Source organism: Lytechinus pictus, chromosome 3, assembly GCF_037042905.1.
Source record: "Lytechinus pictus isolate F3 Inbred chromosome 3, Lp3.0, whole genome shotgun sequence".
NCBI classification, from domain to species: domain Eukaryota; kingdom Metazoa; phylum Echinodermata; class Echinoidea; order Temnopleuroida; family Toxopneustidae; genus Lytechinus; species Lytechinus pictus.
The window spans coordinates 79,789,663-79,815,919 of record NC_087247.1 but is presented as its reverse complement, the minus strand read 5'-3'; the positions used below and the strand labels follow the sequence as shown (position 1 = coordinate 79,815,919).

Below are 26,257 nucleotides of genomic sequence, written 5' to 3'. Positions count from 1 at the left end.
GACACCCTTATTACGTTACATACATAACGTGCCCATCTTGAAAAAAAGATCTGTTTTACTTGGGTCATGCAAGGTATCCACTCGTCAATGGAAGGCCCCCCCCCCCCCCCATTTTAAAACTTGATGTCAAGCTAATAAATTCAGACAACACGATACAGTTTGAAGAGTGAACGTCACAACTTAATATCAATGGCTGATATTTCTATGGTAAGGCTTATATGTGATGCAAAAAGGATACGCTAACACACATCTTGCACAATTTTCTGATTTATGAAAAATAAAATTGCTTTGTCAGAATTACTACATTTGAGCACCAATAATATACAAATAAATACACAAGAACTCTGATATTTAGTATTAAAATACAGTCCTGATTTTGACAAGTGTATATTAATGGTATTCATTGTTAATCTGTTTTATGCATGCAGTAGGTGTCCCTATATACAAAAAGCAGAGCTATGTGGAATTCAAAGAGTAATATAACTTGCTGATTTGATTTTTTTTTTTCAGGATTGTTTTGTAATGAATGCAATACAACAAATTCAAAAGCACCATCTTCTAACAAAAAAAAAAAAAGATAAAAAGTAATATTGCAGTATTTCTGTAATCCATTGCTCTACAATTATATAAGCCCTCACTAAACAGATTAAAAAAAAGAAACTATATGCAAAACTCAAATATCATTTTGTATAACCATTATTCTTGTCCTAAATATACAACTAAATGCTTTGGCTTTGTGCTATCTAATATCACTTTTCATTTGATATACTACGTTGGGCAGGAAATACCATACACATACTCAACATCTCAGGGGTTTCACAATTATAAGCCTGTTCTTACAAAACTATAAAGGCTATTTATAGTAATCAAGATATTACAATTTCCCCATTGTGGTAATTAAGCTCTTGCAAATTTCCCATGTTATCCAAAATTGCGAAATACAATAGCAAGATAATGATATTGCAAGATTTTGCTTCACTAAATTTGTATGTAAATCGTAATAATGATAATGGCCTTGCAATTCAAACTTTGATGGTATCATTCTGTAGCAATCTTCACTTGTTAATAATGCTGGTCCAGAAAGCAATTTTCTAGTTGTCAAATTTTTATGAACTAAACATCCTTCTGGATTTTAATTGTACAAATAATCCATTTGGGTATCATTTTCTCAATAGTTTTTAGGAATTTTTAATGTCTGGTTTTATTCAAAAATGCATGTTTGGGAATTTAAACCACACAAAGTCACCAAGACAAAATATACATGACAAAATTTATACTTTGTTTAATTTTTTTGAGTTTTGTCAGAATAAGAAAAATGACAGGTACTTCCTGCAGAAGAATGTTTCAAGAAAATCAACAAAAGATAAACTAAGAAAAGCTTTCTGTAGCTTAATCAGCTGTTTTATATAATGTCTTGAAACCAACACAGATGAACTCATGTATTATCATAAAAGAATACATACATATACCTCATGACTCAGTGAGTGAAAAATCATAGTCTTCCACCCACTGACATGTTTTATCATTTTCAAATTTTAATATTGCTACTTTGGGAAAAGGAATATTCCACAACATAACATGAATTAATTCTTATAGCTATATCCAATATTATGCTAGACTGCTGTTGAGATGTATGCATGCTTGGCAACTATACTGAGAGAAAACAAAACCAATTGGCAAATATCAATGATGTTACTATATATAACTCATTGGATTCAAGTTCTGATAGGTTTAAAGGAACAGTTAATCAAAATATTTCCTTGTTCATGCAGTATGTGTTTTGGGACAATATTGTTAATTTATCATGAATGGAAAGGGGGAATTGATGCGATATATCACATTGAAGATAGAAGAACTTTTGAATTATGAATATCAATTTGCTGTACTTCATGCAAGTAGACTAAATGTCGATCTAAGGCCTTTAAATAGAATCTCCTGCTAAATGCCAACAGATCAAATTTGACTAATCCCAATCATACGCAATGGATACTGTAGATGAGAAGAATGTGTGTTACTTCTTAGACACCTTTTGTCTCTCATGATGTAAATGGATATCTGACATTAATCTCTGAACAATAAATAGCAGTATGCTTGAACTTTATCCGATTCATTAGACCTATTAAATCAAAGAAAAATAAAAAGTTCTAATATCAATTTAAATCAATTTACACAAGTGGGAAAAGCCAGTTTCCCAGGTTATACAATCATATCTTTGAGGTAATAATTGCACTTAACTGATGACACATTATAAACATTGCCAATGATATCACATATGCATTATACTTTACAGTGATAGGACATGGCATACAGCACTCTGATGCTTTAGAACAATAAAAAGAGAAAGAAAAAGGTTAGAGTTGATGCTATTAAGGTATCCAAATGCACAATTTCTCTGAAAGAGTTTGAATTTTTTTCTTTTTCTTAATGTGGTAAAACTTGAAAATTGAAAATACATGAATACATATTTTAATATGTCATGAATTGATATTTTCATCAACTAAGCATCAAATGCAATCCTAAAATAATCATCTACTAAGTGAAATGTTGGCAAAAATCAGAATAAATATAAGTTATGAATCATTCTTAATATCAGTTATGTACCAACAAAAAATAGCTGAAGAAATGATAAAACAGAATTCAAAATTTCATCAAAATATGTTCCCCAACGTATCACAGCCGGAAGTCTTTGATTTTTTTCCCATCACAGGCCTCACACACTTATCCAAACTTTGGCTCAAACTCATTATCCTGCCTAGTGTTCAATAATTGTACCTCATTGATAATATTGCTGAATATATCTCATTGTACGTTTTAAATATCATCTATGATTTATTTAGATGTTTGAATTCAGAGCAAATGAATATCAATCTTCATGACTCAGACATTCATGCAACTTTGAGTCTAGGATTCAAAGTCTCATCTCAATACATTGAACATTTTGAAAATTTAGCAAAGTTGTGATTAAAGGTAACTACACTACTGATGGAAACAAGAATTTATGATCTTTTGTTGAAAAGAGCAAAATAATAAAAAGAAGCTTGCAAAACACTTAAGTCATGCAAATTTGTATAAATTTTCAAAACTACAATCGTTCTATTTCTACCCAGAATTCACTTGAACATTCAATGAGCCATTCCTCTAGATATCTTTGATAAGTGTTTCATCTTTAGAGTGGTTTTATCAATGTCCTACCAGGCAGTACCATCTTCCATCATCAAATAATGTGAACTAACATTAGCATGATTATAAAAATCGGCAAAGATGTGAATGCTTATATAGATTAACTATAATTATACTTATCATTTTTCTAATTTTTTTAATCTAATTCCTTTTCCCATTAGCACACGTTAATTGGGATGATTTATTTCTATTACATCTTAAATTACATCATAGCATTAATCTGTGACATACAGTGTTCATAGTTGGACAATGCATGATTGCATAGTGTAAAGAGAGTACCCTGCACTTATAATAAATGATTTAACTCAACTGCAATACAAAATCATAAAACAATTTTAAACATAAAATCATAATCTATAATGAAAATGATTTTATAGTTTTGATGGTGTTGCTAGCATGTTTACAAAAAAATATCTGGTAGACTGGTACTTCACTAAAACTAATTGAGGAATGAAAATCAAAATAAATAGAATTGATGATGAATTTATATTTGATTAATGTAGGACAATATACATGAAACTTTAAAAAACTTACAACCTCTGCAATCATGATTCTCGCTATATTACTGGTCAAGTATCTATAGTTTTATTTCCTATTAATCTTAAATTTATATCTTTATGAGGAGAATAAATATGAAGAATAAATATAAATATATGTAATGAATTTCATCTTAGAGTTTGTTTTATGATTGGATAAAGATATGCACAGGGACTGGAAAGATACTTTGAATAAGAAAAGACGGTGTAAAAACATTTAAAATATCAAACATGAGGAGAGGCACTATAAAAAAAACCTTTGAGTCTTAGTACAAAAACAATATTTTAAGCAGACTAATAAAATTCAATCTCGGCAATATGTTGCTTGGCCTGTCTTAAAATCACACATTTGTGCAAACACCACAAAAGTGAAAAACAAATTGAATTGCAACAGACTTCATGCATGAAACAAAATTTACTTAGGATGTGATTAAAAAAAACATGCAATGCTTATTACTCACTGCTTTAGACCTCTTTGACATCCTTACAAAACCATATATGTGATCATACAAAGTGAAATATTAATGGAGAATGAATACTTAAAAAGACAACTTGTGTAAAGATTGTGCTAAAATTATATCTGGGGTCCCATTTCACAAACTTGTTATGACACATTTGCAGTAACAGTCTAAAGCTACTGAAATCCTTCGATCTCATTGGCTGAAAGCATATTTGATATAGAAATTGTGTATTTTTCATCTTCGAAAATATCAAATAGTGGGGATTCCTTGTCGGCAACTGGAATTTGGAAGAAAAAAGTACTTTTTGTATCATTTTGTTGTAATGTCATTTTAACCACTTCATATAGTTGCAATGTATTAAACAGATACTTATAAAGAGTTTTATTAGCCCTGCTGCACTTTCAACCCTATTTTGGCATCTCTTCCTCATATATGTGGCTGCAGTCTCATTATCTTATACTCCTACCTCCCTCATATTTATTGTTTGTAAAGCACCGAGATGAAAGCAGAATATCATTATATCTCATTTTAACTTTCTCAGTTTATCATCTTTCTTCACTAGGAGTGTCTGCCTTTCAATAATCCACCTATCTTACTAACCAGTTCTGTGGGATATTAGCTACAGGAGTAGAGTCAACAACACCGGTAAGAAAATAACACAATAATATGCTATGAATGAAAGTTTAATTAAAAAGAATAAAAGAGACCCAAGAAAAATCTCATCAATGGGAATACCATTCACCTCCTGATCACAATTGTGCAGTTCTTTCATGAAAACTGGTTTGGTTTTTTTACTATGGTAATAGAAAGAGCTTTGTCCAAAGAATACAATCTGCAGTAGATAGCACGACAACAGGAAACTAGAATATCAAGGGTTCATTTACTTCCATTAAGCCAGAAGATGTTGTAAATAAGTGTCATTTCCAACATCAATATAATGGTAATGATACCACCTATAGCCCCCCACCCCCATAGCTGAGGGCATATCAAATAAGATTAGAAAAAAAAGATTGCAGAACCCTAACTCAGGGGAGGGCTAAACGGCTTGCCCAATAAGTTAATATGTTGCTTCAACATTTCCTAACTTCTTTTCTTCAATATTGCTCAAATTTTGAGACCAAAACGTTGTTCCAAAGTTACACAACATTTAGTAGAGTACGGCAGACCAAATCCAATGCATTTATAAATTCATTACTTCTTCTAATGATTAAAATTAATTAATTTCAAGTCACTTATAATTGATATGTTACTGAAGATATTTTGAGTTAGAGCAGAATTGTGATTTTATGCATAAATTAGCCTAATCAATGATATCACAGAATTTTTCCAAAAATTAACTATGCAATATCACAGATTATGCCATGAGCGAAACATTTGCTGATTTTTGTCATGACTGCAAAGTTAGCAACTAAGATCTGGAGGGGGGAGTCACCCTCGGCTGTATAACCTACCAAAAGAGCCCAGCCGCGTTATGGTTCATATATCCTTCATTTTCTAACACTAGATATGAAAAAGAGAAGATTTGGAAAAGACAATATCCTCTATCTATTGCAATATGTGTCAGCAGTTTCAAGTCAATGAATATTGAGAATAAAATTAAATAGATGAAATTGATCCAGACTTGATATTTTATGAAATAGTGCTTGACAGTCAGATAATGCTACTGGTTGGTCATTATTAGCTCACTCATCAGAATTCAATAACAAGAACTATTTGAGCGAATGGGTGTTAAGAGCCAATATCCACCTTTACTCTGCAAGGTCAGATTGACTTCACAACTGAGAAAGAGAGGCTAGACCCAGATAAGCCTTCCTATTCAATCTATCCTACATGCATGCAAATGGACGGTGTTGGGTCAGTAGTACATGAATAGTCTTTCCATTCGTTGCAGGTATCCAATAGAAATAGAACAGGCAAACAGCAATGCATTCATGACAAATCGTACATGGTCTGTCCCACTAAAGATATAGTCTATGTTTCAGTCTACATCAATTTGTTTCCATCTCCTCTTCACTGTCTGAAAGTCCATTACTGTGTCGTTTACTTCTAGCTCCCGTGTGACTCCGTAGTTTTCGGTCGCAGGTTTCCGTGGCGATATGCTGTTCCTCTTCCTCTGCATCTCCATTTTGAGTTGTCTCCTCTCCTCTGCTGGCTATAAACTGTGATAATGACTGGTTGTATTCCTCCACTCTATCTTTACGAAGGTAGAACAGCACATAGGCAGCTTTTGACTGCGTAAATACAAGAAATAGATATATCAAGGTAAGATAAGGTCATAACCTTGTATCCACTGTTCATGAATGGATACTCACATGTTTACTAGTAACATTCAGGTATTTACATCAAATATGAATTTCTGACCCCCTGCATGAGGCACCCAAGCCTTGAAATAAGCAGCTGCAGACCAGCTCACGGGCTTTTTACAGGAACCGGGGGCAATTAAAAAAATAACGGTGAACCACACCGCAAATTTGTTTATAGTAAGCGCAGCTCCTGTAATTTTTTAATTAGTACATGAATAGCATGCTAAGTATTAGGCTTATTCAAACATTTAAGAAATCAGATTTAAATGTTTAAGTGTGTTTTGACACCCTCACTCCACATCCCCTTTACAACCACACACACATGGGCTTATTTATTTTTCATCTTTAATGAACCACGAACAATGAACCCCCCCTCCAAAAAAAAATCTAAATAAATGAATAAAATAAAAATATAAAAAGAGAGAGATGGAGAAAGAGAGAATTCAGATCAAATAATAATAAATTTAGATTTTTTTTTTTTACATGGTTAGAATCACGGGTGAGTGTTTGTGTGTGATTGTGACTGTGAGGTGCACTTGGATTGCATATAAATTATGTTAAAGAAATAAAGAAATGAAATCAATATCTAACTCAGTCTATTCAAATTCCAGCACATAGCCACAGGCTATGTGCATGTATTGTAGGTTCATGTACCTTAAGTTTTTCACAAGTTATTTGAAAACGCAGATCTCCACAGAAAATGCCTTTCATTCTGAGAGAGTCTAAATTCGGTGAAAATGTATTCATTAATACCGTAAATATTCATCACAATGAAGAAATCATAAAGTTTTTTGACAGTTTTCAAAAATTAACATGAAATCTAACTCTATCTGAAACGGAAAATCACCATCACTTAGGCCATTACTGATAGAATTCTCACCCAGAGCTCTGGCAGAGAACATGAACTCAAACTGGCTAGCTAACACCACACTCAAGTGCATGGCGTCCTCCTATTTTTTTTTTTAGATCGCGCCTTGTTTGATGATTTATTGTCTGATATTTACCCCTCTCCAAGAAAGAAATTAAAAAGCTATAATTCACAACTATAAGCTAAGTGATTTTGGATTATTAAGGCTCCGTTTTGACAAGCAAAGTCGGCGACTGTGAGGATAAGAGACTCGCACATCGTATGTGCTGTGAACAGGGATTTATCTCCTGTGCAATTCGAATTACTATATCGCAAAATTGTGATATCCCAACTGGAAATGTGTGCATTAGAAATTGCACATGGTGAAGGATGGAAAAACCGCTACCGGAAGCACGCGCGCACATGTATTACAGAAAAAAAAGACGGACTTAGCTCACTTTTTATGGTACAGAAAAAAAGACGCACTTGGCAATTTGAAACTGTGCTTATCGTAAATTGAAAGTTACTTGATTTTGGCTTTTCAGATATTTAAATTACATGTATGATATGGCTTTACTGCTCACTCACGGCGGGCACAATTACCTGGAAAATATTTGCGCCCGGTCGATGATTTTGGGGCTTTAAGGGCGCAATTGATGGCTTTATGACCGCGAATTTGCGCTCAGCGCCGGCTTATTTCAAGGCTTGGAGGCACCTTCCTGAATTGATATGCTTCCACTTTCTATTTCATATGAAAAGGTGCAATGCTCTCAAATACCCATGGCTAGAGCAATTCAAGAAAAATGGGGTCGGATGTACTAAAATCATGATTTTATAGAATTGCACATACATAACATAAATATAATACTGAATTATCCATTAATAATCTGTTGAAATTAAAACATCAAAGTTTAAGTTTTACATTATAAGTTTATATGTGCTTTCTTTGTATGTTATTTTATGTATATGTACCTCGCAATCGTATTCTACAACTGGGAATAACCCCTTTCAAGTTTCAAGCTCCTCAGGGTTGTAATAAAACATGTTTTTTAATAAAAAATAAAAACATTTTTTCTAATGAAATGTGCAATTTTCTATACAGAATGATTCAAGCTCTTAATGTTATAAATACATTTTTGGAGTAAGTAAGATGACTAAAAATTTCATAAGTTTATTCCTCATACATGCACATGTAGTCCCGAGTATTCTGAGTCTTGTCAATCTAGGGGGGGATATGGTAGAAACTTAATATATGGGGTTTCAAACCTTAATTTCATTTAATCAATATACTTTATATTATTATCCTTATCAGACATCTTGGCAGGAAACTTACAAAATTGTATTGCCCTAGATTTCATCAATAATAGGAAGGGATAGGTATATTATTGACATTTCCTCGGCCTTTCTGTGAGGACTGACTTTGCGTTCAGAGACGGCACAAAATATACCTTTTACTTTTCCCTGGTCTCACATCTGGGCATCTGAAGACGCGTAAAAAGAGATACGCGTCTTATTGATCCACGCAGCAACAATATACGTTGTAAGACTCGTAATGTAAATCAAGATGACACAACGCTTTTTACTCCAACATTTCAATTACGTCACAATGGTAAAGCTTAGAGGCACAGTCTTCTTAACATGAACAAATAGAATCACATTCTTAAAGGGTAAAACATCTAAAATTTCATGATTTTGCTCTAGATGTCTGATTTGGATAACAATAAAAATATTGACTGGCTAGTCTTCCTTCACTTTCAGGGAACATCAAATAAATTGCCCTCATCTGAAGATATGGTCCAATATGATTCTATTGTGGGCAATATATTTGATGTTTCCCTCAAGTCCAGTCAATATTATATAATCATTCTAATCAATTATATCAATTATAGTGCTTGAAATGCGAATTTGGTTTTTATCTTTAAATAAAGCCCTTGAACTGCTTTTTTTTAATTGAGGAATTCTGATCAATTGCATATTAGAAAAAAAAAGTATAAATTCTTTTTAAATGTTTTTTAAAAATCTTTTTAGTACAGTTTTACTTTTTGGTTTTTATTTGTTTTTAAAGGAAACTATTGGCAATAATTTTCCAATCATTAACAAAAAGTAAAATAATGATACAGATACAAATTTTGGCAAGAATTCACTTTAGATTCATACATGAAATCACATTTTTGAGCAATTCAGGGTTATCATAAATTCAGACCCATGCATGCATCCCCAAAATGGCCGTTTAAAACATGCCAACCCTGAAGCTCCTTGTAGCTTTTTATTTAGTATTGTTCATATAAATGAAAAACACCCAGTAAGAAAACTCAAATCAAATTCATGCAGAAAGATATCTGTGACTGAAAAACTATCATTCACTAAATCTCCTGCAGAGATTGATATAGAATGTTATTGTATGGAATGAAATCAAAATGGTGTTTCTGGTCACTTTATATTTCACTTTTATTAAGCACTTAATAATTTCTGGGGGAGAATTTTACTGGGTTCAATTTTATAACATATCACAGAAACAGTTGACAAGTTGGACCTTTGATAGTAGGAGGGTTGGATTGAGGATGCACTGAATACTGCAAAGTGATAAGAAAACGGGTGTTTGCAAGTACGAAGGGGATAAAACCAGACTTTTGACAAACTGAACTGTCTCAATAATCTCAATTCTAGATAATGCAACTCAGGCATTCAAGTGAATTTATATTCAGGTATTAACCCTTTGCAAGCGGGCCCACGAAACCGGATAACTCTCCCTGCTGCGGAGCTGTTTTGGTACATTGGTGGTATTTGGATCTGTGGCGGTGTTTTCCAAATCAATTGCTAATCGCGCCAAACTGATGTATTTTCAGGATTTTTACTAAATGTAAAGATGAAAGATCGGACATTTTTCTTTCTAGAAATAAAGGTTTCGCTTCTCAAATCAACAGAATAGTTAAGAGATTTACGAGGAAAAGGTTGTGTTATTTTGTCAAATCTTCACTTTTTCCCAAGTCAATAGGCACTGTGTATAAAAATGCTTAAGGGCAATCAGCACACGCGGACAGGTCGGGTTCGATCGATACCGCTTTGTTGTCTGCTCTAGTGCTTTTTTCATTGCCTATTGTCACGCTACTCAATGCTCTCTTTACCTCCTTGTATAGAGATCATTTGCAAAGTGTATAATTACGACGATAATCCGTTTTTGGTGAAATCACAGCATACCAACTACCTTTATTTTCCAGAATGAATAAAAAGGGTGAATATTCCCTTGCGAGTACGATGATGCTGCGCAACAAAAGTCTGAAACTAATTTGTGATTTTTGGCTTCTGGGATTCAAGATGGTGTCCTCAATGTTTCAAAAAAAAAATCGCCTTTGGTATCTTCTTTTCATAAATTATAGTTTGTAATAAAAAATAATTTTGTTCCTGAAGATTGCATACCAGTTTTCGATTTGTTTTCCTGTTGCAATTTCAAAGAGGGAAGGGGGTAAATGTGACTCAAATAGTAGATCTGAAATCACATCTCCCAACGCTCTCCTCGTCTCGTTCTACGTTTCATTTACCTACTTCCCTTTTCCCTCCAAAATAACCATGCTAACGATTACTGTTCGTCACAATGAGGGAAAGTAAATTATTTCTATCTATTGCAATTATAGCATCTAAATCATAAGTGTTTTATTTTATTCATTTTTTAACCGTTCTGGGGTTTTTCACAACCGAAAACAAAAGTAATAAATAAATCATGAAAGATTTGTATCCCGTTTTGTCTCTATCTTTTAATCGTTTAATTAAATAGTACAGAGGCGTTGAAGTCGGTAGGAGGCGTCAGTCCACCCCCCCTCCCCCATTCAGCAAACGTATACAAAAACGCGAAGTCCATAAATTTGTGATTTTTGGGGGCCGGAGCACTCCCTCCCACATTCAGCTCAACCCCTCCATTATCAAAAACGCTCAGCAGCCCCTAGTTATTTATACATCTTTTTCAAATATTTTAGTGTTGATGCTCACCAGGGTAAGCCCAACAAAAGTATGTTTGCCGTAAAGAAAAATATAAGGTCAACCTACCTTTTTTTTCTTTATATGGATCCTTTTCTACTACGCTATTCGCCAGAAAAAAACAAAAGACAAAAAAAGAAAGTAACTGAAGAAAAAGTAGGAAAATTATTAACATTTTTTAGGGGGGGGGGGGGTAGGTGTAAGATTGAGAGGGGTTTGTCGGGACACACCAAACAAACGTGTTTTATTTAGGTGGATGCCTCAAGGTAAATTCTCATTCTATTCCCTCAATTTCCGGTGAGCAAACCTTTAGTTCATTGTTAGTTTTAGCATTTGAACTGATTATGGTTTTGTCAAATTTTCAGTGCAAACAAATTCACCTGGGAGAGAAAGAGGGAATGAGATGAAGAGCTTCCAAAACCTAACATGACAAATTAATTCCATAAAATGACGTGAATTACAAATTGAGGTGGGGGACTAGTAATCTTTAATTCTTTATATGCAAATATTTATGCAATAGCAAAAGCGCACATTATGGTTTACATTGTACCTTTTTTGGGGTATATTTCCTCTTTTTTCCCTCTCATCCTTTCTGTCGTTTTATCATTCTCCTATAGATGTATCTCGATTTGCATTTTCTATTCTTTTTCTGAATCTCACTTGCATCTTCTTCCATCCCTATGCGTATCATCACCCAGGGGGAATTATATTTTTTATGAAAAAAGCACTGTCGTTGGCTATTTGTCCCCTGCTCTTTTTATAAGGAATTTGTTTGAGCGTCCGCCATGACTTTCTTTTGTTTGGGGAGTGCCGAGATCAAGAACTGCATTGACTTTTTCATTTTCAAAAGAGCAGAGGATAAAGGGTGTTCTAAATTGCTTTATTTTCTGTTTATTTCCTTTGAAATAGAAGACAAAATATAAGAGCAATAAGATGAGAGAATGAGAGAAAGCGGGGGGGTTCAAAAGTGCACCAGGGGTCCGTTTTATAAAAAATTTGTTTACAAATTTTCAATAACACTTTGAAAGCTACTGAAATCCTTCTATTTGACTGGCGGATGTAAATTTTATTAAGTTATTGCGCATTTGTCAATATAAAAAATACATGTATTTATAAAACGGTACCAAGGGATTTCCTCCTTTTCCCTTTCTCTGGTTTCTAACTTGTAACTGAATGTATTATCTACCGCTTTCATTCCCTTTCTTATATCTATCGTCTTTCTATATCCCCTCCCTTCTACACCTTTTTTATCTGAGTTCTCATTTAAATTATATCTGTATCGTCTTCCTTCTCCCCGATTAGGATTACGAGGTATATACCCGCCCACATCCCCCTCTATCCTTTCGCTCTGATTTTTTATTCTCAGTACCTGTCATTTTACATTACATCTAACTTCTCCCCCCCCCCACCCTCTCTCTCTCTCTCTCTCTTCATCGGAAACCGTTCTAAGAGTATGCCTCGATTTTGCCAACTTGTATTGATCGGAAATGGTTGCATTTGTGGGCCTCTCGTCCTATTGCATCGTGGCCATCATGTTGAAAATTTATGGGATTTTCCCCCAGTTTCTCAAATAATGTCCCGAAAAACCTTTTAAAACTACTATTGTAACTGTCATTTCACAATAAATTCTATATCATCTTCCATTTTCTATATTGATAACGCAGGTAGATATCTTTCGCAAAAGACAATATGATGATGATCATCATCATATAAAATTGCACGACTAAACTATTTTTTTTTTCTTGGGGCTTAGGGTTATGGCAAGACAGAGGCCTCCATCCTTCACTAAAAGTCATTTTTATAGATTTTTTCATAAATTATATGTCTCATTTAATTCGATTTTCCATGCAGCTATTATTATAATAAAATAGTTTTGTTACTGAAGTTTGCGCACCAGTATTCAATTTGTAATATCCTGAAATTATTTCAAAGAGTTAAACAAGTAAAAATTACTAAAATTGTAAGTCTGAAATCATACCTCCCAACTCTCTCCTTGTCACTTTCTACGTTTCTTCCTTTATCTTACTTTTCCCTCAAAAAGAGCAATGCTAGAAATTACTGAAAGTAAGAGAAAGTATTTTTCTTGAATAAATTATAGCATCCGCAATAAAAAGTGTTTTTTATTTGTTCTTTCGTTTTGTTCTATTTTTAATTTGTCTCCTTGATTTCACAACCGAAAACAAAGTAATAAATAAATCATTAAAAAATTCATAATAGTTAGAATTCATTTTTGTTTCTCATCCTATATCATTCTATTTCCTCCATTTCGGGCGACGAAACTTTTAGTTCATTATTGTTTTTATCATTTGAATTGATTATGTTTCCGTCAACTTTTCAATTCAAAAGTTTTCATCTGGGAGAGAAAAGGAGAATAAGATGAAGTGGTTCTAAAACCTAACCTATTATAAATTTATTCTGTAAATTGACATGAATTAAAAAATTGTGATTTTTTAGCCGATTCACCCCCGTCCCACAGCTCAACCCCTGCACCATAAAAAAACGTTGCTGTCCCTGTATAACATAAATCTTTTTCCAAATATTTTGGTTTGGATGCTAACCATGCGATTTTTTTGGGGGGTCGTAACGGGGAAAAAAGTGGCCAGGACAGTCTTTATTCTAAACTTTTCTACCGCGTTACTCGCAATTAAAAACAGAAAATTGGAGAGAGGAGACAAACAAGCAATATTAGAGTGTAGGTCAGAACATTTTCATCTGTGGGGGGGGGGAGGCTAGGTCAAACAGGAATAATAATAAAAAGTCATCAGTTTAACAAGGGTCTGAGGACCGAACAAATGTTGTGGGATGTTTTAAAAGTAATCTAACCAAAAAATAAAGTCATGTTGTTATTCGTTTAAGAAGATATTCATGGAATTTTAGCAAAAGCGCACTTGTCTATTTCCCCTTTTATCGCTGTCTCTCATTCTCTCTCATTCTCCATGACATCTGAACATTTTTTTCTATGATTTCTCTAAAAGATTCTTCTTCTATCCTTATATGCATCATTACCCAGGGGAAGCGCTTTTATGCAATATGAATCACTGACGAATTTCATAAGCACCTGTGTTGTCGGTAAATGAGACAAAGTTTTTTTAGATACGGTATGTTGGTCGAAAAAAGGTATTCATAAAAGCTTTTTGTATTGCTAAGTACGAAAAGCATTCAATAGGTCATCCTGCCGATAAAAACTAATCTTCCTTTTGTTCGGGGCGTTGACCATCTGTATCCTGCTCTTTTCGGAAGGAATTTGTTTGAGTGGCCGCCCAGACATTCTTTTGTTCGGGTAGTGCTGATATCATGAACTACATGAATATTTCCCTTTTGAAAAGAGCGTAAGATGAATGGTGTGCTAAACTGCTTTCTTTTCTCCTTTTTTCAGAATAGTAGACAAAAATAATAAGAGGGGAGGGAAAAAGTTCAAGTGCACCGAGATCAGTTCAAAGTACTAAGACATTACTTTTGTACAAGCTTGTTGTTTTTTCTGAAAATACAATCGATGAAACCAAGGATATATCATTCTAGAGTGATATCTCCTTGATGAAACAAATAATAAGACGAAAATGGTGAATAAACGTGTAGCTTATTACATGACGATCTTGCAGTAAAATGTTAGCGTATCTATCAGAACGATATGGATCAAATCATGTGATCAGAACAAATCATGTGATCAGGCCTTGTGCGCGCGCGTAAGTGTTCGTCACAGAATTTATCGTCCCCATCTGACTCCAAAGAAAAAATCGGGTAAAGTTGAAATGATTTCCTATTTTCGCGATTTTTTCCACGTAGCTGTGTATTTTTTTTCATTCTGTTATCGAAATAGGTTTATAAAGGAAATAGTGGCAGAGGTTTTAGTACATAACAATTACGAAAAAGCTGAAAAACTTTATCGAATTAAACCAAACAAATCTCGGCTTCTGGAGAAGCCCGTCGTAGCTAAGTGAACGACTCGCTGGGCTTCTGTGGAAGCCCGTCGCACTCAAAGGGTTAATATCAAAGTAGCCGCATGTGGTATGGACACATTCATGAACAATACTTACAACAACTTGTTCCTTGTTAGCATCAGACACTGAGCTATCATCAAAGTAGTTCCAGTTTTGTGTACATGCATTTTGAGCATATGCAGTGTCTGTGAAATCAAAACGATACACAAGTATATATATCACTTAATATGTTATATACACTAGTGTTGTATATTTGGTTATTTGAAGTTAATACGAACAAACCTTAAATTTCAGTAATTTGTACCTCATTAGGTATCCTTTGTCATCCATTTTGTATGAATTTGAATAATTTAAAGACCAAAGTTGTAATTTTCCTGTTATTTGAGATGAACCCCCCCCCCCCCATTTCTTCGATCTTGCCAGCCGTTTGCATGGTCCAATGAAATTTGGCACACATATTCTTTACAATATGAACTACAAGCCAGTACAAACAAAGTATAAAATAGTTATTTTTCAATTATTATGATAAAAATATGCTAACTTTTCCATGAAAAACATTATTTGCCTATTCAACACCCGATTTTCCTTAAGTTTATTTTTTCTCCGGTTCTAATCTTAGTAATATTATTTGCACAGAAAAATTGTGAAAGCCCAATTTCTCCTTAGTATTTCTTTGTTTCATTTTTTTCCAATGGAAATTATTAAAGACCATTTAAGAACTAAATTTAATACTAAATTTTTTAAGCAGACCAATTAGAATGAAAAATTATTATCTTTTTATGAATTTCATCTGCCATTGACTTTGTACACGAAGTATGAAAATGGGCCATTTTCTGCACGACATTGTCTCATACTAAACCATGTGTAGTCACGATGCTACACCCATATGTTGCAAATTTTTTCTCAAAAGTTGTGTGAGACTTCAAAGGAAAATGTCATAAAATTTTGCAGCATCATATTTGTGTGTTCACGAAAAATCACATGAAGCATCAAGGTGGGGTCCGTGATGAGTCCTTTTAGGGTTGAAGCTAAAAAGTAATGTCCACAGTGAATCTTTTCTCTGATACCTATTACACTATGGATTCGATTTGGTATAATTTTCTTTGTTTGTAGTATGCAGCATCATTATCTATAACATTCAGCATTCTACTACCACTGTATAAACATGACAAGTTGATAATTATTCAATCAAGGGTGTATTGTAGACTTACAGTGTCCTCCTCCCATTCCTCCATAATGATTACTCACAGCTACCAGATCATACTGATATGGCCCACCATTCGGACATATTACACTACGGGACATGTCAAGATTCCTAAAAACAGTAAGTTAAGAAAAGAGAGAGAAAAAAAGAGGCTATTATAACATAGTCACATCAATCATATTCTCATAAATCAGAAAGAAAAGATCACTTAAAGTTGTCTTCACTGCAAGAAATATATTGCAATAAGCCAGTTCGTAGTTCCACTCTGCGCATGATCAGAAGATTCTGCGCATGATCAGAGGAAGGTCATTTGTACTAAAGTGTCATGGTGGTTTAAAATTTAATGAGATAAGCACCAAATTCGATGTCTTGATTATTCATTATATTCTTTTGAAATGTGTTTTTCATTCACATCCACAAAAAAATGCGTTCACGAATGACTGGTATATTTCACAGTTTGCCAAGTACATTGTACAACATCCTCTAGTATGCATTCAAAGTAGAAATGCAACAAATAACTTCATAGAGTGTTCATTGATGTGCTATTCTAGTCACCTGGTCTATTCAATTTCTTCATCCCGCTATGTAAGGCATGCATACGTAATATCTTGCTTTGAAATCTACCTATCTTAATGAAAGAAATGAAAGGTCATTTGACCAAAATTGTCCCAGAAGTAACTACGAACTGGTCTATATAATTAATTTCTTAAATATAAAATTGATGGTAACTAAATGGTGCTTTAGATAACTAAGAGAAAAATTGGTTATGAAATTATTAAGTTCAATAATGTTTCAATGCTGAGGATCTTATTGGCATATTGATAAGAGACAATAAAAAAGTACTCTGTAGGGAAAGTAACTAATGTATCCAGCTTTCTCTTGAAAAGACATGATGTAAAAAAGAACTTACTCTGTAGGGAAAGTAACTAATGTATCGAGCTTGTCTCTCAAGAATCGATTATAAGAGAATCGCTTGAGATGAATGATAAGCACTTTGGGTAATTTCCAGAGATCAAACTTCTTGGTAGCCTGCTGGTGCTTTTTACAAGCTGGACAATACCTGTAAAATAATAAGCAATTGAATAAAATCTTTGTCACAATTATCAGCACACTAGTTTGAATCTTTTACACTAGAGTAACATAAGGTAAACCATTAGCCCTTGCCTGAGTCCTCTCAGTAAAAAAGATACCAATAGATGGTAGACAATGAATAGGTGTTGGATCAGTGGATAATTCTTGAGACTTTGGTACCAAGACATCTAGGGTTCAAATCCAAATATACAACTTGTATCCTTTGGCAAGACACTTATCTAGGTTTGCCACTTTTCACCCAGGAGTAGTAAAAGGGTTCAAGGAGGAAGGAATTCCTAATCAAGGTTACCATCCTAAAACCAGTAATATGCAGCACTTTAATATTCTTTCATATTAATCATTATAAAAAATTATCATTCAATATATTGACAACTTTCAACTTCCTTTTTTTTAGGGTTAAAGAAAAAAAATGTGTTACAACGCATTTGTGTTGAGAGAGTTCATCTGTCTCCATTGTTATGTTAATCTGAATCATACTTATACACTCTCAGAAATACTCATAAATCCATTCTTGATATGTTTGTTGCTTTTTATACCTTAATGCATAATGATTTCAATGACAATGAAAGGTTGCAAGGTCTTCTATCCTCAACTTTAAATTCAAGCATAGCAAAAACTTAAAGATTTCTATTGCTATGTCAAAGTAATGAAATTGATGAGTATGTACTCACCATGAATCTTCCTTCTCTAGTGTTTCTTCTGTAAGGAAGAGATTAAGACACTCACTAAGATCTACTTGTTGCTTTCTTGACACACTTCGTAGGTTCATACTTTCATGAGGCTCAGAATCCTGCAGGTTGCAAAACAAAATCATAAAACAAAGAACTAAAATGTAAATCCAACCCGACACATTTCAAGATTGTAATCCTATGTCCATTAACCCATATTTTTTCTATACTTTTTTTTGTGAGGATCATTTCAAGCAAGCCATGTTCGTGTTAGCCACACACAAAATTGAACACAACATCATACCTTGTATGGTATACATGGAAATTATATAAATGGAGATCAAAACTTCTTGCAAGGATGTCAATAAATAATTCTGATCACACAAAAGAGAGGAAAGAATGGTGCAAGATAACTTACTTCTGCTTCTGTTTCAATGTAGAACTTATTTTTTGCCTTGTCCTTCCAATCTAGTGCTATGTATGTACGATCTAGGTAGGAATAAAAATCATACAGATATGCAAACATAGAAGATGATTCTAAATAAAGTATAGAAAATGATTATTTCAATTATAATAAACTTAATCCAAAAACATCTCTTTGTTAAGAAATAAAACAGCAAGATAAAAAAAATCAGACAATCAAATATACATTTAATTTGTGCATTTTATAATACATGGGCCACCAACATTTATTTTGACAGGCTTGTGGGTCAATCGCTACAAAAATGCCCAGGCCAGACATTTGATATATTGTGTGACAACAGTTAAAGGTTTACTCAATTTCACCTACCTAGATGATCAACATCTTCCATACTATACACTAACACTATCATAACAAAGGGTGTTTGAAGAAGACTTACTGTTGAACCTGAGTGGTGCCCCATCATCTTTTAACCTTGCTAACTCTGCACTGCCATAGGAGTTGACTAGAGTCATTCTGAAGAGAAGGGATCGGCGGTCTAATGGCTTGGATTTAGATTTTTTCTCCTTGGATGGAGGATGATCATCTTTATGATTCTGGTTGGTTTCATCTCCTGAGCTACAATGATCCTTCAAATCAGAATCAGAGTCCATCTCTGTTTCTGACCAACAAACAAAATGAGAAGAGAATGTCTGAGAAGTCAAGTCAAATAGATCTAACAAGGGATTATTTCATATCATTTCAATTCAATTTATCTATCTATCCATTCATTCATTTATTTATTTATTATTTTTTGTTGGGGGGGGGGGGTCATTTGATTTCAAAGTGGTGCTGGACTCAGAAAACAATGGCCCGTATTCTGAAGTCGGGTTTAACTTAAACTCAGGTTTAAAGTTGTGGTTTAAGTATGGATAACCAATTGTTACATAAATCACTAACAGTAGATATATCATATTTCAGCTCATTTGGCTCTTAAATCATTCATAATTGTTTAGGAAGTATAAATAGAGGATTGTCTTCACCATTGAAGAATCAGGAAAGAGCACAGTAAATATAAGAAACATACAACTTAATAAAAATTTTGACACTTTTGGCTTCCCATAATTTTAGCACATTGTTAGACCATGGTCTAAGTTAAACCTGACTTCAGAATACGGGCCACTGTGTCTTCTGCCACAGGCCTATTTATATTAGGATGGTCTAGATTCATATACAAATGATCAGAAATATATTGTAAATTTTGTTTATATATATATATATGGAAAAACAGGAATGTCTGGATGCATACTAACACCTATAATTTCTTGGACATTATTGAGGTAAAAATTTAATAAATCACCACTGTACTGAGTAAATATCATACAATATATCAAAAAATTACATCTATGATAAGTATGCAGGATAAGTATCCAGGACCTGCAGACACATTCCCTTGTGAGTTTTGTAACAGAAATGTCACGGACAATGACCATGCCCTCCTCTGTGACAACTGCAATATGTGGTGTCATATTGCATGCATTGGCATCACTGAGCAGTCATATGAAGTCCTTTCTAGGTTTAACAGTTTCTCTTGGGTCTGTGCTAAATGTGAAAGTGTTAATGTAGAATTAACAGCTACGATCAGCAAATCCGATCTCTTCACAAGTAATCGTTTTGAGTTATTGAGTACTAGTGATGCTTCATACCATCTGCAGACATCTACTCCAACCTCAGGTCATGCGCCGAGGCTTCCACCTCGGCTTAACTTTTCACCCTCTAAAAACCACAGAAAGATCCTGAAGGGTATGATAATCAACTGCAACGGCCTCAAAAGCCCTGCCAAGTACACTCAGTTCCAAGCCACAATCAATCATCACAAACCAGATGTAATTCTTGGCTGCGAATCCAAGCTTGATGAAGCAACTTCTACATATAGTGTATTCCCATGTAACTACACAGTATTTAGAAAGGATCGAAATGAACATGGGGGTGGTGTTTTCATAGCAGTCCATGAGTCTCTCATATTATCCAGCTGCCCTGAATTTGACTCTCAAAGTGAAATCATTTGGTGTAATTTGCAGTTCACAAATGCAAAGCCTCTTTTCATCGCAAGTTTCTATCGTCCTCCAACAAATGGAAGGTGGGATCTTGAGGAACTCCAACTCTCTATATCTAAGGTGGTTTCCAAACACAGGAGAAGTCATCCTAATATCATCATTGGAGGAGACTTCAACCTTCCGGATATTGATTGGGAATCCTGCATATTGAGCAGTATGAGCCGTGCAAGCATCCACCAGCTCCTGCTCGACACCCTTTTGGAATTTTCACTGGTACAACTTGTTATGGATGTAACCCGCCCTGCATCGGGTAACACCCTGGATCTTCTCCTGACATCTAACCCAAGCCTTATTACAGATGTACAAGTACTTCCAGGCATATCTGACCACAATGTTGTATCTTTTGTCTTCTCGGGTAACCCTAAGACAGGCCGCACCCCTTCCAGGAAGATTTACCAATTCCACAGAGCAGATGAGGAAGACATCAAAGATGCTGTTGCAAAGTTCTCTTCAGATTTCCTCCTTTCAAATCCAGAGCTTGAATCTGTTGATGGGAACTGGAAGAAGATAGCTGTCTTCCTCAAGAAATGCATGGAAGATCTGATACCATCCAAGTTCAGCAAGTCCCGAAGACACCTTCCATGGATAACCACTGACCTGAAAAGGAAAATGAGGAAACGGGACAGGCTCTTCAAGAAAGCCCGTAGGGGCCCTAGTACGTTAAGATGGAAGGCCTACAGACAGCACCGAAATATGGTTGCTAAGCTTGTTCACCAGGCACACCACAACTATGTGAACAACATCATAGGAGACAGCCTACAAGAAAATCCTAAGATGTTCTGGTCCTACGTCAAATGCTGCAGGTCTGAAAACATCAGCATTCCATCTCTGAAATCTGACAGGGGTATCCACATGACTAGCAAAGACAAAGCGGAGTGCCTAAATGCTTACTTTCACTCTGTCTTCACAAACCAACAGGCTTGTCACACATCTGTGGAAGGTTCTATGCACTATCCTGACATTGGACATTTGCATGTTCATCGCACTGGTGTGGCTAAACAACTGTCAGGTCTCAACCCGTCCAAAGCCTGTGGACCGGATGAGATTCCTCCTAAGCTACTTAAACTTGTAGCCATTGAAATCTCGCCGGCTCTTGGGTTCCTGTTCCAACAGAGCTACAATACAGGTACTGTTCCAACAGAATGGAAGTCTGCCTTGGTGACCCCCATTCACAAGTCGGGTGATAAATGCGACCCAGGAAATTACAGGCCGATTTCCCTGACTTGCATCTGCAGTAAGTTAATGGAACACTTAGTACTTAGTCACATCTCAAAGCATGTAGCTGCAAACAACATCCTAGTAGATGAACAACATGGGTTTAGGCAGAAGTTGTCTACAACTACCCAACTCATCTCAGCCACTCATGACTGGGCACACACCCTACAACGCAGAGGCCAGACGGATATCATATTTCTTGATTTCAAGAAAGCCTTTGACCGAGTACCTCACTGCCATCTGCAAACAAAGCTAGCATACTATGGCATCAAAGGAGACACTCAAAACTGGATCATGTCACTACTCACCAACCGACAACAAGCAGTTGTTGTTCAGGGATCACGGTCATCTTGGATGCCAGTGACATCTGGGGTGCCTCAAGGATCAGTGATCGGCCCTGCCCTTTTCTTGCTTTACATCAACGACATCACTGCAAATATCCAGTCCAAGATGCGCCTCTTTGCAGACGACAGTGTGATATACCGAGATATCAACACAGCACATGATGTCTCCATCCTGCAGCAAGATCTTCAAACCCTATCAGATTGGTCAGCAAAGTGGCTTATGGCTTTTAATGTCAAGAAGTGTGCTTCCCTTACCATTACTAGGAAGCGAGCTCCCATACAACACAACTACAGGCTTTCCAATGAGGTAATAGCAAAGGTCGACCAATACAAATACCTCGGAGTCACCATCTCCAAAGACCTCCGATGGAATACGCACTGTCAACTTATTGCGAACAAGGCCAGCAAAACCCTTGGGTTGCTGAGAAGAACTCTCTCACCTTGTTCTGAAAAGGCCAAATCAAATGCGTATATGGCCTTGGTTCGACCGCAGCTTGAGTATGGTGCTGAAGCCTGGAATCCCCACACCTCTACTACGGCTGCAAGCCTGGAAAGGGTACAGAAAACAGCTGCTCGCTTTGTGACCCGCGACTATAGAAAATCTACATCAGCCTCAGGACTTGTCTCAAATTTGGGATGGGACCAGCTGCACACACGTCGTATCCTTGCACAAAGCACCATGCTCTATCAGATATACCACCAGTTTGTGAATATCCAGCTTCCACACTTCATAACCCAGGCTCCATACATCAGTAGAAGAGATCATATGCTAAAACTCTCTGTACCACAAGCAACGATTGATGCATACAAATTTTCATATTATCCCCGTACCATTCGTATCTGGAACCATCTACCAGCTAAAGCAGTTACTGCCCCATCAGTTGCTGTCTTCCGGGGGGCTGCCCTTCCTGTCATCAGAGGGTTAAAGCCTCCTGTAGGTTCCAGGATGCTGTAAGCACTAGGAGCATGATTTTTACTTGCACTTCACCAATTTTATTGTAAATAGAATTCCAACAAAATTGTCTGCACCATCACCTTCTGTCACAGCACATCCCATCCCAGTTTAGCTTGGAAGAGCTGCTTAAGGGATTATTCCTTCAAGGTTCAAGGTTCAAGGTTATGCAAGGTTGTCATGAGGTACTTTAGATGCTGAGATGGTGCAATTCAAAGTGACTGTTGCATAGTGCATTCAGGCATCAATATAAAATTTTTGCTTTTTCTTGTAAACATTTGATGAACGGGATGATATAAAATTCCAGTATCTTATAACCATAACTAAAAGATGATGATCATGATGTTTATCAAAATATTGTGATACATTACCTCCATTTTCCACTACCTCATTTCCTTCTTCATCTTCTTTATACCACTCGTCTGTGTCTGGTTTCCTCACATACCGACTGAAAAACCAAACAAGAATATATAGTCATTAGTCGATTTGACAGTCCCATAGGCTCAATACACCAACCTAGAAATGTCCTTTCCGATGAAGTTTTTTTCTTGATTCGTGTTCCCATGGGGTCCTAGAACAAATTCAGCTTGGTTGCCCAAACGGCAACTTTGGGCAATTTTGCTAATTTGCATAAATCCAACATGGCCGCCACATGCCAACTTGAAAACCTAAGTTTTGAACCCCTTGACCCAAAATGATGAGTAATTACTCTTTTCCGGGGTTTAGAGGTGTGTAGAATCGATTTCTGTATCATTTTTGTAATAAAAGGTCATCTTCAGGTAAAATCCAAGATGGCCGCCATGCAACTAGATGCCATTTTGAAAAATTGACTTTTGATCCTCTTGCCTTAGAATGACGAGTAATACCTCTGTTTAGGGGTTTTTGGGTGTGTAGAATCCATTTTTACTATCCATTTTGCAATATAATGTCATATTCAGGTCAAATCCAAGATGGCCGCCAGAAGATGCCTTTTTGAAAAAATAACTTCTGAACCCTTTGTCCCAGAATCATGAATAATACCCCTTTCCCTGAGTTATTTGGTATATTGATTCTATTTCTGTTGATAATTTTGCAATATTAGATCATCTTTAGATCAAATCTAACGTGTTCAAGATTGCCGCTAAACACTAAACGCCATATCAAAAAAAATACTTCCCGTGACCATTGAACCTTGAAGAAGTACTCTCCCAAAAAGCGTACACGCTGTCCTGAAGAGGTTACTGAGCACTTTTAGAAATGTATGTCCACATAGTGGATGACGTCATTTTTTGGCCTGCCATATGCCTCAGGTCCTCACACACGTCCACTATCAAAATCAAGAACCTCGCCACATCCATTTTGCGGTTCTCCTAAATCATAGACGACGTGCACGTGAGTGACGTCATTTTAACCGTTCAAGCCCAGCATGAAGATCAACCTTTCCCTTTTAAAACACAGTTTTCAGTGACTTTTCACAAAATTAATGTAAGTTGTACGATGCATTATGTTTATCATATTTGAAATCGCTTTCTGATCTCCAAAATATACATCGATATATATCCTAACTCGCGTAAAAAGGAATCAAAGCAAGTGAAAGGACACATGTGCACAAGTTGCACCTTCGCATCACCCGACCGGGTCGCCAGGCAATGGTGCGCCAGATCTTCCGGGTCGGGCAGCGTAACATGGCCCGCTGGTTATCGCGCTGTTTCATGTGGACGTACGTACTCGTACAAGTCGAGTGAAATCTAAAGTCATCCTATCTGTAGTGAACGAGGGCAGACGACGACGTTCACTCGAACGATCAGAGGACTGCTACGTCGTTCACGTCCACTGCTCCTAAAACTTTTTATGTGTGGGAGATCATGTAAGGGAATTTCAGTAAGAATGATTTATTTCTTATAATCACTCCATTTTTAGTTCGAGGTGAAGTCATGTCTAAGATGGTCAGATGGTCGTCATTAACTGCTCAGTTTAGAATGAAACTATTCATTGACTTGGACAGCAGGAGTGCACTATTTAGCCTCCTGCCATGCCTGCAGAAGATAGGTTCCCCAAGACTGTTCCCTAGTCATATCATTCCATGAGTAAAGTTTGCTGGAACACCTTGTACCTTTTCTCAGTTCCTGTGAGCAGTGGCGTGAAGTAAGGCTGCGCCTGCATGGCCCTAACGCTCTTTGGGATCTTCTTCTCCAAGCTTCCCCAGTATGCGTTTGGCGAATGCACAGAATTAAGGCTTCTATATCCGTACCAACGCAGATGGGGAATTCAACATCGACCGACTACCTGCCAAAACAATGGTCAGAATGGTTCGCATTCGTGAGATCTTATAGGGAAACGATGTAGCCACTGCCTCTCAAGATTACAAGATCTAGTGATACAGCCGCCTGTCATGTGCATGTAAGGAGTTTGGATCACCCATCAGCCTGTGAAACAGAAATCCCGATCGATTCAAGATGCTGACTATCAGATATCTCTATCAACAGTACGCACTCGTCTGGTTGTGGTGGACTCCTCACCTACCTTAGATCACCTATCTGTCTCTAGTTCCCTTTCAATGGACAACGACATAAGCACCAGGGCCCGTATTCCATAAACGAGATAAGCATGCTTAAGTCAAAAATCTAAGCATTTTGTCTTAGTTTTCTGTCTAAGACAAAATTCTTAGCCAAAACGCGTATTCCATAAAGAATTGGCTAAGAATTTTGTCTAAGAATTTGGCTAAGAATTTTTGCGCGACTAAGACAGATTTAGGATGAATGGCTAAGTAACTTTTCTTAAATATGCAGAGTCTGTATTTCATAAATTCTACATGGCTAAGAATTTTGCCCTAACTTTAAGACAGTTGTGAGTTGTCTTAATTGCTTTAAGACAACGTTTAAATCCAACAAATCATGGCCAATTTTTTAAAAAGAATTTATACCTATATTGCATTTCGAGCTACTTCCTAAGTTTTTAACCGATTTTCATGAAATTTGGAACACACATTGGTCTTAAGGTAAGGAGGTGTAAGAATTTTTTTTTTTGCTTTTTCAGAAATTGTGTTGCC

General features: G+C 35.8%; 1 protein-coding gene across 1 annotated transcript; it reads right to left on the bottom strand.

Moving 5' to 3' along the window:
- Positions 1–348: 348 nt before the first annotated feature.
- LOC135153477 (ubiquitin carboxyl-terminal hydrolase 4-like) lies at positions 349–25,371 on the bottom strand. Its single transcript, XM_064096111.1, has 9 exons — positions 25,322–25,371; positions 23,601–23,677; positions 19,062–19,283; positions 18,620–18,690; positions 18,205–18,323; positions 17,352–17,501; positions 16,449–16,552; positions 15,334–15,422; positions 349–6,408 (listed from the first exon to the last, which is right to left on the bottom strand). Exons 1-9 carry the CDS (start codon positions 25,369–25,371, stop codon positions 6,166–6,168), a joined length of 1,125 nt encoding a protein of 374 aa, XP_063952181.1. The 3' UTR covers positions 349–6,165.
- Positions 25,372–26,257: the final 886 nt, after the last annotated feature.

What these genes read in the sequence shown, in the direction of transcription:
- LOC135153477 (XM_064096111.1), bottom strand. Translation starts at nt 25,371, where the DNA reads ATGCAGGCGCAGCCTTACTTCACGCCACTGCTCACAGGAACTGAGAAA. An exon ending in TGAGGTAGTGGAAAATGGAG is followed by an intron (nt 19,284 to 23,600) that starts GTAATGTATCAC and finishes TTTGTTGGTCAG; the next exon opens with AAACAGAGATGGACTCTGAT. An exon ending in CTAGAGAAGGAAGATTCATG is followed by an intron (nt 17,502 to 18,204) that starts GTGAGTACATAC and finishes ATTATTTTACAG; the next exon opens with GTATTGTCCAGCTTGTAAAA.